We start from the raw sequence: 13926 nt of genomic DNA, 5'->3' as shown, positions 1-13926 counted from the left end.
TTGTATGGTTTGAACTTTGTACCTATCTAAACTGTTATAACGGGTACAAAGAAATATTAAATAACGTGGTTCATTAACAATGTGTTAGCTACGTTCATAGGCAGAGGGGATGAAAGTTTTATTGATCTTGAGGAGTACATACTACAAAATACAACTAGGTTATGATCCAAAGAGTTTATATAGTACTCTCTAGACATATGCAGAAAAGCCCAGAAAATAGGCCCAAAACAGATAACCCTAGTCCAGAATAACAGATACCGTAAAATTCAGGGGCGTTGCCTCCGAACCCTTCGACGCCCCTGGACTGTGCTGGAGCATTGCAGTAAGGGGCTTGACCGATTCAAGGCATTATTCTAACACAAACTATTTACTCCGTAATAGAAATCCTGGGCAAAATCGATATATTTGAAACACTAAGAAAATTGGTAAATGAAATGGCTGGATAGGTAGAATGAAATGCCAGGAAGGCAAAGATATCATGTTAATAGCGTTTCCTTGTCGTCCAACTTTTTTTTTTTTACCGAGTACGTAGCTTGTTACAGAACAATTAATACATATTTGTAGCAAACCATATAAGATAGATTAGGCAGGCCGAACACTGCAAAATAAAACATTGCAGTGATGGGAATTACATACTATGTTACTTTACAAAAACAAGTTAAGAGGGTCAATTCTTAGTATCCAGTATCCACAGGAGCTACCACCTAGAATGACGACTACCGAAACAAGGACCTGGAGAAAAAATTATGCAGATTCTCATCGAGTGACTTGGAGAAAAAATGAATCTACTTTTGTCAAATTCCTGTAGGATCTGCATTCTTTAGGATCCAGGGATGCTCCATGATCTTTTGAAGAGAGAGCCTCTTTGAAGAGTCTTTCACCAGAAGCTGCAAGATAGATGTCAAAGTTTAAAGCTCTAAAGTATCGATTTGCATTAATTTCCAAGCAAAAATAAAGCAACTACTTACTCGGGTAATTAGATCCTTGGCCTCAGAAGAAACTCGGGGTGCATCTGGAAAGTTCAAATCCACCTTCATAATCCTACACAAGAAAACCACTAAACTCAGCACCGGGGACTTTGCCTTTATTATCTTGTTTATTTATTTTGTTTATGCATTCATTTTTTACCTTCTGAAAGTATCACCTTGGCTCTCAGCCTCGAATGGAGGTACTCCATACAAGAACTCATAGCATAGGATACCCAGAGTCCAATTGTCAACTGCATAGTCATGAGCTTTCTTTTCCACCATTTCTGGTGCCAAATAGTCAAGAGTTCCACACATAGTATGTCTCTTGTTTCTTGACTGTACAGACCATCCAAAATCCCCAATCTTCAGACGACCCTGACAAGCAAACATATACAACACCATTAAATACCTTCTTCTATAAGGCCCATCACTTAGCTAATAACCAAGCATTTACCCCAACTTCCAAAGGGTTGTTATCTTCGCTTGGACAATCCTTGGTAGCTAATGTTGGTAATTATAATGCATTACGGATCCGTTTAATTGTGATAATGCTTGTGGGCCCGTTTCAGTGTTGTCGTGTGTATTGGTTTTGGAGTATTGTTTGGGAGTTGCGGTTTATACCAGATTCCTTATAAATACTTCTTTATTTATTCCAATAAAAATACTGAGATATACACGGAGAAACGAAAAAAAACCCTAAAAATATTATCTCTGTCATTATTGTCAAAAAGAGATCTGAGCAGTTCTTGAAGTAATTCCAGCCTATCAATCGGGGTACAGAGTTGGAAGGTAGCTGTGTTACCCTTGGGGAGCAATCGTCACTGAGAACCTTGTACCGGTGGTGGCGAAATACGCTTCTAGGGCAGGCGTAAAACCCGTCACAGCTTTTGAGATCAATTATTGAGTATTGTGTTCTTCCCTATTATTTTATTGTTAATTTTCATGGTTACAACACATTATTTCCAACAATCTAGAAGCGTATTTTTTTGTTGTTACCGTATATATTTGGCGATCGATTTTATCTCATATGTGATTTCGGTTGCAGTAGAGATATTTATTTTTACATCAGTTCCCCAAATCCGGACTTGCCGCTAGCAGCAGGTTTTGGTTATGGTGGAATATCTATGCTTGAATATTGCGGCCATAGTTACTGTATGCCTATCGATCTTTACGCCTAACCAATAGCCAAGCCGTGTTCATTGGAGCAAAAGTATGGAAATTGATACGCTATTTTAAAGGATAAGAATTGGGACGGAGGTAAAGAGTTTGGATGGCCTAGCCTTCTTACTCCATTGTGATACTAACGTCTGATGTTGGGGGTACTACGACAAAATCAAGTGTAGGCAATAAGGGGGATTGTCTATTTTTTTTTTTTGACGTGGATCATTGCTGGTATCAAGTTGGTGTGGTTTTATGGAAGAACTTGTTGTGGACGCACTGTGGCTTAAAGCGTATGGGAGTCATCAGTGGAATCCACAACAATGTCGCGTCTCTGTGCGAGCAACAGGGTGAGAGTAGGCCTCAAAACTCATTGGAACAAATTTAATGCTCTTTAGGGGTTTTCAGTTAAAGGCTAAAACTGATCACAACCCACCCGCGGCAAAGAAAATAAGCCACACCCAGGCCGTGGAGTAGGCTGCCCCATGACATATTTGCATGAAAATACAAGCAAAACCCGCTTTACAAACATGAGATAAAGTCATTGGTTGAGGAGGGTCAAGTTCGTATATCCGGCTTTTGCATTCCAACAAGTTTGTGCGGTAAAAGGGAAGTTCCTCCCTTTAATTTACCTTTGTAAAACTTTAACTTATTCGCATAATTTATTTTATGTGCCCTCTAATGCAAAAGTGGGCAATGTGAGGGTTAAAGCTAAAGTTCGAAGACTAATAAGTGTGTTAGTTGTGATTTGTGCGTTGGTCACTAACAAGGTTGTGCAGGTTCATTATACTACGGTTAACGTGAATGTGAATACCTGTTTGCGGAGCTAGTAATAAAGATGAGGATGCTTGTGTACTACTTTGGAGAGCACGAGCATTAATGATAGTATATCCATCATGCTTGATATCAGGGAAGTTTCTTATCTAAATTTTATTTTTGGCAAACTCTAACTTACCAACATAATATGTAGTTATGTCCCCTCCTTTGATGTGTGGTATGCTATTATATGATACTTTGTTGGTCAATGTGGGGGTGTGAGTTATCTTGGAGGCAAATAAGCTAGTTTTACTAGCAATGGGGAGTACGTTAGGAAACAAACACTTAGCAATGCTATGAGTAGTTTTATTAAACTATTTTCATGCTATTGGTTTTATTATGAGCATACTTGATGCATATGTGTGTGTTCCTATATGTGGTTGGCTTTGATAGTGTTCATATGCCTTGTGTGAATCATATTTTGTTGCATGGTACACACGTTAGTGCTTTAAATGAGACTAAAGTTTCTGCATACTCAATTTAAGATAAAAGTGAATCTGGGACAAACGAGTGGGTAAAGGTGTGACCTACTACATATGAGCTTGTAGAAGAGTTGCTTTTGACTACCAATCTCTTATTGAGTGGTCAACTGGTCATTATATTCCTGCATATATGATCGCAGCATATTGTCATTGAAATCTATGTAGAAAGAGTTTCTCATAAATTGAAATATACTAACATGCTTGAAGTTCTAATATTGTATGATTGATTCATGACTTGATGATGTTTGGGTTATAAACATACTTTGTAGATAAACCTGTATAGCACGGGTGGAGAGTGTGAAAGTATTCTCCATTATTCAATTCACCGAAAGATACAATGGGAAGAGGATCAAACGAGTAGGTTTGAGATGTTCATTGAGTAGCAATGTTGAACCTAACATAAAGATTATGGTCAATATCATTGGATCCTACAAGTCAAGATGCATACAATTAGAAAGGGCTATTGGATGATGGCTCATTGTGGGAGTAAGTAATTTTATCGCATTTCTTTATACTGTCATTCACTAGTTACTGTATGTGTGAGTTGTCAGGTACAATGAATTAATTGGCAAAGTGAGACACATTCGTGCAATTTAGACACGAAAAAATACAGTTATTTGTGAATGTGATACCTTCCTTGAGTATGTAAGATTAAAGAGAAAATATTCTTAAAGTAAGGTCTTGGCACGAGTTGGTGTCAAACTAGTTAAGGGGAAGGGTTTCTAATCTATGTTGTGTTCAATTTCTACGGAAAACACTTGTTAGGATGAGCTTATGCTCTTAATGAATCTATATCCCGAATTTGGGTGGTTCTATGAGAGAACTTGATGGATTCACCGTTTTGTGTGAGGTTGAGTATTTTACTCTTAATGTATCTAGCCTTATGGTCTCCTAGAATGGATGGCACTATAAGAAGCCTTGATAGATACACCGCTTTATGATTGAGAAGGTTAATCCTTGTCACTCTTATGAGTCCATAGTCCCATTGTGTGGATGGTTCTTATTACTGAACTTGATGGATCTAAGATTAAAGTATCTAGCCTCATTGACTTTACTTACTAAGTGATTTCATGAGAAGACGTGATATATACATTGTGCAATTTGTGAGGTTGAACAATATGTTCTTAATATATCCATAGCTCCTTTGAGTGGTCCTAATAAAACGGACTTGATGTATATACCGATGGGTAAGGTTGGACGTTTAAAGTTCTTAATGTCTTCATATCCCTTTTGGGTGGTTTATGTGGTAAAATAGACTTGATGAGACACCTATGTGAGTAAGAGGGGATGGCATCCTTCTATGAAAATCATGTTTGTTGTTTTTCTAATAATACTCACTAGAATCCAAGGGAATGTTGGCCTCGTATGACGTTTCATGCGGTCGCGGAATTTTTCAAGCTTCTAAAGGTGAAGCGTGTGGTGTTGGGTTTCTTCAATAGTCGTAGAGTTCAATTTTCGGATACTTTATTGGTTGTTGAATACCTCGCTCCACTAATATGTTAGTTCAAGTCTTTAGACACTAACATTTATGCGCTAAACCTTTCATTTACTGCACAGATTTCAAGATCTCTTGTCTGTATGCATTAGTGGGGGATTGTTGGTAATTATAATGCATTACGGATCCGTTTAATTGTGATAATGCTTGTGGGCCCGTTTCAGTGTTGTCGTGGGTATTGGTTTTGGAGTATTGTTTAGGAGTTGCGGTTTATACCAGATTCCTTATAAGTACTCCTTTATTTATTCCAATAAAAATACTGAGATATACACGGAGAAACGAAAAAAACCCAAAAAATATTATCTCTGTCATTATTGTCAAAAAGAGATCTGAGCAGTTCTTGAAGTAATTCCAGCCTATCAATCGGGGTACAGAGTTGGAAGGTAGCTGTGTTACCCTTGGGGAGCAATCGTCACTGAGAACCTTGTACCAATGGTGGCGAAATACGCTTCTAGGGCAGGCATAAAACCCGTCACAACTTTTGAGATCAATTATTAAGTATTGTATTCTTCCCTATTATTTTATTGTTAATTTTCATGATTACAACACATTATTTCCAACAGCTAATATACTCATGTTTGTAAATTGTAACAGATTGAGAGCTCCTATTTCACATATCTCATACATACAGTTGTTACAGTGACAGTCCCTAAGCCGGTAATTGTTTAATTCACACTGAAAAATGTTTCTATTCAATGATAATTGAAGATTAATGCTCGAAACTGTATCCACAAAGAAAATGTACTTCTTATATATTCCTACATTGAACAGTATAGTATTAAAGTATAAGGGGTACAGATTAGTACATCCACCTCCGAAAGTAAAGACATAACGAAAGCACAACAAGTTACTCAAACAATACCTCGTGATCAAGCAACAAATTCTCCGGTTTGATGTCCCTATGGATGACATTCTTGTCATGACAGTATGCCAATGCTTCTGTCAAACTTGCTATGTACTGAAATTATAGAAGCAACCTAAGATCAGCAAAACTGAAATTGAATACTTCGTATACAATTAAGAAATGAAATGATATTTAACACGCTTGATTTCCTCCTTCTGGCCTTCGATAAAAGGGCATCCTTTACCAGTTTTGTACGGAATACTACTTTCTTCCTTGACCAATGAACAAAAGTAACCCCAATTGACTTACCAGAAATAATACAAAATTTTCAAATAATTGAAGCTTGTCAGAAAACAATAATCCAGAATCCCATCGTTGCTATCAATAAAAAGTAATCAAGAGCCATTTTCGGATCACGAATAACTCCAATTGAACAATCAAACCACATTTTTAACATTGAAAACCAGAAACCCTACACAATTAAACAGAAAACTACATACACTAAAATTCTCAGAGAATTCAATAGACTTAAAATTGAAATTTAGATTTATACCGTAGCGGCCTGCTGTTCGGGAAGATAACCATATCGACGGAGCTCCTTATAGAGCTAACCCCTGAAAGCATACTCAAGTATCAAGAAAATCCTCTCATCATCATGAAACCACCCATAAAGTCTCAGCACATTAGGGTGGTCTAAACTCGTCTGAATCTCCATCTCTCTACTCAATTGATGATGCAACTTATACTTCTCTATCTGCACCTTGAAAATCACCTTTAACGCCACCATATATTTACTATGTTTCCCAAATTTTCGAAAATCATGAACGGAAACTGCAATTAGAATCACAATTGGAAATGAACAAATAATTACAACTCCGGAAATTGGGGGAAAAACCTTGATTTCGCGAGCGAGGTAGACTCTGCCGAATTTTCCCTTTCCTAGAGGTTTTCCGATTTCGAAATCTGCAATTGACCAGTTTCGGTTGATGTTAGAGTTTTGCGGTTTCTGCTGATTCTCGGGTTGTTGATTTTTTGGGGGCTTAAAGGGCTGATGATGGGGTTTTTGCGGAGGTATACTGGTTTCGGAAGCCATTGCTTTTTGATTTGGAAAAGAGAGAGAAAATCAAGAAGAGGAAATTAGAGAGAGAGGATTTTAGGAAGGAGGGAATGTGATGTGGTAAGTGGATTTGAATTTGAATTTTGTGAGGGGTAGTATTGGCAATCTGATCCATCGGTTCTAATTGGGTCATATTAGTGCGTTACTCGTATTTAATTGGATCGAGTCATTTTTGTAAGCTGGATTTTCGGTTTGATGTCGGTAACTTTAGGGTTTATTGAATTGCCCAGATTTTTTGCTAGATAGCTATGCACGCAGCTCAACGTGCATATTACCTAATACGACGCCATTTTGCTTGTTTCAGCTCCAATCTCACCTTCCTTTCTTAGGCCAGATTTTTTCCTTTTTTCCCTCTTTCCCTTTGCTTACTGATCACGCTGAATCAATTCAAACATTATTCAGCGTTTATCTTGCGTTTCTCCTCTTCCTTTTCTCCCTCACAACAGTGTTTATCTTGCGATTTCAGCCATGGCGTCCTCTGTTTCTACGTTATGCTCTATTACTGATTTTACTAGCAAAGCTTCCATTGATGCTATACTTGCTGAACTTAATGCTGATAATTCTTCAATACTCTCTGCGTCGATGAAGGAATGTGAGTTTTGATTCAATTGTTTTATTTTGTTATTTGCGATTTTGATTCTGAGCATTGAACTTAATGTTGATAGTTCTTCAATGCTTAGTTTTTTTTTTTTTTTTTTTTGTTATTTGCGATTTTGATTCTCTTATTTCTAAAAATAAATAAATTAGTTTCATTTCTGTTATTAGCGATTTTGATTCAATTTTTATTAATATTATTCTTAGATTTGATTTTTTTTATGTTCATTGTTTTATTAGGTTTTAGTTTTAACGATTGTTAATCGTCTATTATGATTTTTAATATTTTCCAGATTTGTTTTTGATGATTTTGAACATATTTCACTCATATTATGAACATGTTTTTCGAAAGTTTGTTATATCAATATTTTTGATGTTGTGATTACGTTATATTTAAAACACATGTTTTGAAGATTGCGATTATGAACATTTGGTTTAAATATATGTACATGATACTATGTAAATTGAACATCATGTTTACCCTTTGTTTTTTACAGTGTCCAAAGAAGTTGTAGTGGTTGAAGAAGCATCTGCATCAGAATTAATGTTAAAAGAAGTTAGGAGTGATGATGAAGCTTATGAAATGATGACTATGCATTTAGGAAGGGTTTCAGTATTCGTAAGGGATTAATTATGAATAGTTGTAGAACTGGTTTGTGGATTATGCGTAGATTTGTTTGTTCCAATGCTAGTTTTAAAGATGTTAAGAAGGAAACATTGAGGAAGTATGAGAGGTTTGAATTGCGTACAGGTTGTACTGCTTTTATTCAGTTTTCTATTACCAAGGATGGTGTTTGGACTGTGGTGAGGCATAACATGACTCAAAATCATCATATGATTCCAGCTGACAAAAGATACTTGCTTAGGTCTCAAAGAGACATTACAGAGGAGCAGCTCAAGTATCTTAGTGCAATGAAAGCCAGTGGTTGTAGAGTGCCTGATCTGCTTCGTGCAATGAGAAAAGAGGTTGGAGGATCTCCTAATTTAGGGTTTATTACTGCTGATGCATACAACGCTTTGGCTGCTGAAAAGGCAATGAAACTTGATGGTAAAGACTATAATCAATTAAATAGGTACTTTGCTCAAAGACAATCTTCTGAGAAAGATTTTTATTACAATTTTGAGTTAGATGAACATGGATATCTAATTAGTTTATTTTAGAGGGATGTAAGGATGAAAAGGGATTATGAATATTTTGGTGATTTATTGGTGTTTGATACGACATAACGTACAAATCAATATGATATGATATGTGCACCCTTTGTTGGAATGAATCATCATTGCAATAATGTTGTTTTTGGTTTGGGGTTCATGGTTAATGAGCGTATTCCTTCTTTTATTTGGTTGTTTGAATCTTTTTTGCGATCAATGGGTGGCGGAATACCCCAAACTATAATGACAGATCAAGCTCCTGTCATTATTGCTGCTATTAGGGATGTGTTTCCGAGTGCTAGGCACCGTTTGTGTACATGACATCTTGGAGAGAAGTCAAAGAAGAATATTGCAACCCAGAGAGCTATGAAAGGTTTTACTGAGTTGTTTAGTTATCTTTTGAAGTACTGTGATAATGTTGCCGAGTTTGAACATTATTGGCCAAGGTATATTTCCTTTTATTCTTATGTTCAATTCTTTATATGTATTGTTCAACTCTGAAAATCTAATATTCATATTCATTTTAACTTTCAGATTCATTAAACAGTATAAGTGTGAGAAGAATGTTTGGTTGAATAATTTATATGTGATTAGAGAGCATTGGTGTCATGCGTATTTTAAGGATTCTTTCTCTGGTGGATCTTTGTCTTCTCAAAGGAGTGAATCGACTAATAATTCTATTAAAGATAGGTTGAGGAACACAGATGGTTTATGTGATTTTTATCACTTGTTTTAGATGTTATATATTCATGGCGAAGCAAAGAAAATCACAATAATTATCGTGTTTTGAGGGGCAATCGGCATATGGCTGTTGCCAATGTTAGCATACTTGTGCATGCAAGGAAGGTGTACACTGGTTATCTATATGTGAAGTTTGAGGAGCAGTTTCTAAAAGGAATTTCATTGAAACATGAACGTACATTTGAAGATGCAGAAAAAGTTATTTATCTGATATGGAAGCCTGCTACAGCTGATTTGATAAGGCATGAGGTTACGTTTAACAAAATTACATTTGAGTCCAATTGTACATGCAAGAATTTTTTTGAAGTGGGTTTATTGTGTTCTCATATTCTTCGTATACTACCTCCGTCCCGGATTACTTGACCTGTTTTCCTTATTGTGTCGTCCCTTAATACTTGACCTGTTTCTAAAAATTGAAATATTCTAACAATATTATTTTATTTCTCACTCCACCCCTATTAACCCACCTACCCCCTACTCCATACAAAAAATAATTAAAAATTCAACCCCTACTCTCCCCTAACCCCACCTCTTAACCCACCTCCCACTAACTACATTAAAATAATACCCCACTATCAAATACTACCTATTAAATTAAATAAGTCAATTCAAGTTCCTTAAACTCTGTGCCGGTCAAACCGGGTCGAGTATTCCGGAACGGAGGGAGTATATAGTATACATTGTGTTGCTATGCTACCTAAGAAATACATTTTGAAGAGGTGGACGAAAGCAGCTATGTGCAGCGCTGTTGTGGATGAACAATCCTCCAAAGCAAATGTTGTTCCTGCTTCTGTTTGGAGATTCCAAACTAGCTATTAGGAAGTTTGTTCGTTTGGTTACATCTTGTCAAGATTTCCTTGAATCTAGATTAGAAATCGATACGGCATTTGATTTGTTAAGGCAAAAGGTTGAGAGTGTTAGGGGTGCTATTGATTTTGCAGAGCCGGTTGAGGACATTGATGTTCTTGGTCACGGTGGAAAGGATGGTCCATTCATTAAAGATCCAAAAAATCGTAGGAAAAAGGGTGAGACAAACGAGAGGCCTAAGGGTATTGTTGAGAAAGAGTGTAACAAGAAGAAGGCTTGGAGGAAACGTGCTGAAAAACATGCTGAAACAGTTAAAACTAAAGCGCAAGCTTCTGTTCCGGTTAATTTTTTTTTACATAAATTTTATATGCTGAACATGCGTTTTTAAAGGTTGAACATGTTTTTTGAAAAGTTGAACATGCATCTTTTTAGGAGTTTGATGGTTTGGGAAATCCTCTCCTTTACTTACTTTTTGTCTCCATCACCAAATGCATAGTCTGAAATTATTGCTCTCATGTTCTCCACAGTCTTGAAAAAATCTTTGTACTTGACCATGAATGGTGATTTGAAGCAAGCAGGTACATCCCGGAGTTCTCGTTGAGGTCATTTGTCATTCTGGAAGGTTGCCTTCCTTTTTAAACTGCATGGAAATAATATATGTATAAAACAAATATATGAACATCATTTAGCAGAATTTTGAACATGAACATCATCACATTGAACATTCACTTAAAAACAAATTGAACATTATATAATTGTTGAAATATTAATTTGAAGGTATAACAGTAAAAGTTGAACATTTACTAAATACCATTTTATCATTCATAACATAAAAATATTTGTTTAACAATTACATATTTTTATAATATTCAATGTTCCATATTCAGATACATATGACTTGAATCCTACCCTGCTGTGACATTCGTAACAACAGCCTTCAAAGCCACTGTTTCAACCCCCACTGATGTTGTGCCTTCCCCAACATTTGAACCCCCGACTTCTGCTTTTCCTTCCCCAACATCTGAACCCCCGATTTGTTAGGTTATGATACATATAATTGAATATAAATGATGCGGAAAAACCATAAAGCCAGGAATGCAAATTAATTGCCACATAACAATTAGCATAGTTTAGGACACATACACTTTGTAGCGTGCCCTCCCTAGCTGCGCCCGAACCGAACAAGAACAAGTCTAGGACTCCAAATGTCGTCCCTCCGTAGATAGTCCACAGCACCTTCGGATCCGCCTTAGATTTAATTAACTAGAATTGCACCTAAGGTTCTATGAATATGTTCGAATATTTTGGCAAATATTATACTTAGTTTTAATCCTTAAAACTAGGTGTATGATTGAAAAGTATGTGTATATAAATTTGTGAATGCTATCACATATTTATAGAGTAGGAATATGGAATTAGAAGTCTACTAGGATTCAAGAGTTCTAACTCTATTAGAATTAGAGTTTACTTAAAACTAGTAACTTATAAAATTAATCTAATCCTAATCGCTTAAGGATTCGATGCATGCACAAACTCCAACACGCACACGAGCACGACCCACAAGCGAGCAGGCCATGCCCGTGCGTGCAAGAAGCCCATCGTAGGCTTCGCAGCCCACACAAGCTCACTGCCTCGCAGCCCATGCGCTGCCTCGCAGCCCGTGTTGCTCGCAGCCTTGGCGCGCTGGGCCTGGCCTTGCGCTGGGCCTGGCGTGCCTTTGGCTTGCTGTGTTGCGAGATGGGCTTGCTAGGCGTGGGCCTGGCTTCATGCTGGGCCTTCTTCTAGCAAGCTCGTCCGATGCTTATTTCGTACAACGCGCTTCCGATTAAATTCCCGATTCCGGAATTCATTTCCGATTCGAACAATATTTAACATTTCCGATTCCGGAATTATTTTCCGATTCCGATAATATTTCCGATTCTGACAATATTTCCGATTTCGACAATATTTCCATTTCCGATAATATTTTCCGATAGGTACCATGTTTCCGTTTCCGGCAACATCTACAACTTGGATAATATTTATATTTCCGATACGATCCATATTTCCGTTTCCGACAATATCATCGTTTCCGGAGTATCCATAATTTGCCTTTTGACGATTTCAGCTCCCACTGGAACCGAGATCCGTCGATTCCGAATATTCATAAATGGAGTATTTAATTCCATTAAATACTTTATCCGTTCACGTACTATTTGTGTGACCCTACGGGTTCAGTCAAGAGTAAGCTGTGGATTAATATTATGAATTCCACTTGAACTGAAGCGGCCTCTAGCTAGGCATACAGTTCATTTGATCTCACTGAATTATTAACTTGTATAATTAATACTGAACCATTTGTTAGACTTAGCATTAAATGCATACTTGGACCAAGGGAATTATTTCCTTCAGTCTCCCATTTGTCCTTAGGGACAAGTGTGCATTTCCTAATTCCTTTGTCGCTCGATGCTTGCTCTTGAACATAAGGTAAGAGTTGTCATCCTTATTATGTCCAGAGGTGTTTCTAGGTTTCAGAGTTCAACTGATCAAATAAACAGATAATCATAGCATATGATTCATCTGAGCACGGCCATGCATTTTACAGTTTCTAGCTCTCCGAGTGGCCTTGTACAACTTTCAGCATCTTATCCCGATTTATGGGAGGACAATGCCAATCTTACGATCTTGAGATTAGACTTCGTTTGATAGGTGATTACCCGAGCGTTGCCTTTATAGCCTCCTTTTACGGTGCGACGGTTGACAACGTCAAAGCAACCAGTTCTCAAACAAGTAATCTCAAATCACTCAGGTATTGAGGATTAGTGTCTAATAATGTTAATGAAATTTACTTATGCCAGATTTTCATCTCTTACAGTAAAGTTTCATAGGTCTGTCCGATATTAGTCTTCCCAAAGTAAGTATCTATGCAAATGATTGCGACATTGCCATGTCCACATAGTTCAAGAAACAGAACTACTAGTCATCTTGTATTCTAGTCGTCTAACGTTTTCTATGCGTCCATCTTTATAGAAAACTCCGACCAGGGACCATTCTCAACTTTTGACATTCAAGTTCACTTGATAGACATTTCTTAGTCACAGGACTGGTCCTGACAGTCTATCTTGAATATATCGTCAAATTGAAGGGACTCATCATTTAATAAACCATAAATTAAATGGAAAAATGAATTCAATTCATTAATGTGAATGGTTAACCAATAACGTTTTACAAAGTATTAAACTCTGGTGGTGTCTAGGCTCATTTGCCTGTGCAATAGCTCCATTATTATCACAATACAGAGCTATTGGTCCTTTAATGGAGGGGACTACACCAAGTTCACCTATGAACTTCCTTAGCCAAATAGCTTCCTTTGCTGCTTCATGTGCAACAACGTACTCCGCTTCAGTTGTAGAATCCGCAATGGTGCTTTGCTTAGCACTTTTCCAGCTTACTGCGCCTCCGTTGAGGCAGAAGACAAACCCAGACTGTGACTGTAATCATCTTTGTCGGTTTGGAAACTTGCGTCCGTATATCCTTTAAAAATTAATTCATCAACTCCACCATAGACCAGGAAATCATCTTTGTGCCTTTTCAGGTACTTCAGAATATTCTTGGCAGCAGTCCAATGTGCATCTCCTGGGTCTGACTGGTATCTTCTCGTAGCACTAAGTGCGTACGCAACATCCGGGTGTGTACATATCATAGCATACATCATTGAACCAATCAATGATGCATATGGAATCCCACTCATTCGTCTACGCTCATCTAGTGTT

The 13926-nt window shown here is 37.2% G+C and overlaps 1 protein-coding gene and 1 pseudogene across 1 annotated transcript; one reads left to right on the top strand and one right to left on the bottom strand.

Moving 5' to 3' along the window:
• Window positions 1–476: 476 nt before the first annotated feature.
• On the bottom strand, window positions 477–6979 carry LOC110785041 (serine/threonine-protein kinase Aurora-3-like; annotated as a pseudogene).
• Window positions 6980–8107: 1128 nt separating this feature from the next.
• Window positions 8108–8635, top strand: LOC110785030 (protein FAR1-RELATED SEQUENCE 5-like). Its single transcript, XM_021989469.1, has one exon. The coding sequence runs from the start codon at window positions 8108–8110 to the stop codon at window positions 8633–8635; it is 528 nt and encodes a 175-aa protein (XP_021845161.1).
• Window positions 8636–13926: the final 5291 nt, after the last annotated feature.

Source organism: Spinacia oleracea, chromosome 6, assembly GCF_020520425.1.
Source record: "Spinacia oleracea cultivar Varoflay chromosome 6, BTI_SOV_V1, whole genome shotgun sequence".
In the NCBI taxonomy this organism is placed as follows: domain Eukaryota; kingdom Viridiplantae; phylum Streptophyta; class Magnoliopsida; order Caryophyllales; family Amaranthaceae; genus Spinacia; species Spinacia oleracea.
The sequence above is the reverse complement of the archived record's forward strand: the minus strand, read 5'-3'. Positions and strand labels throughout refer to the sequence as shown.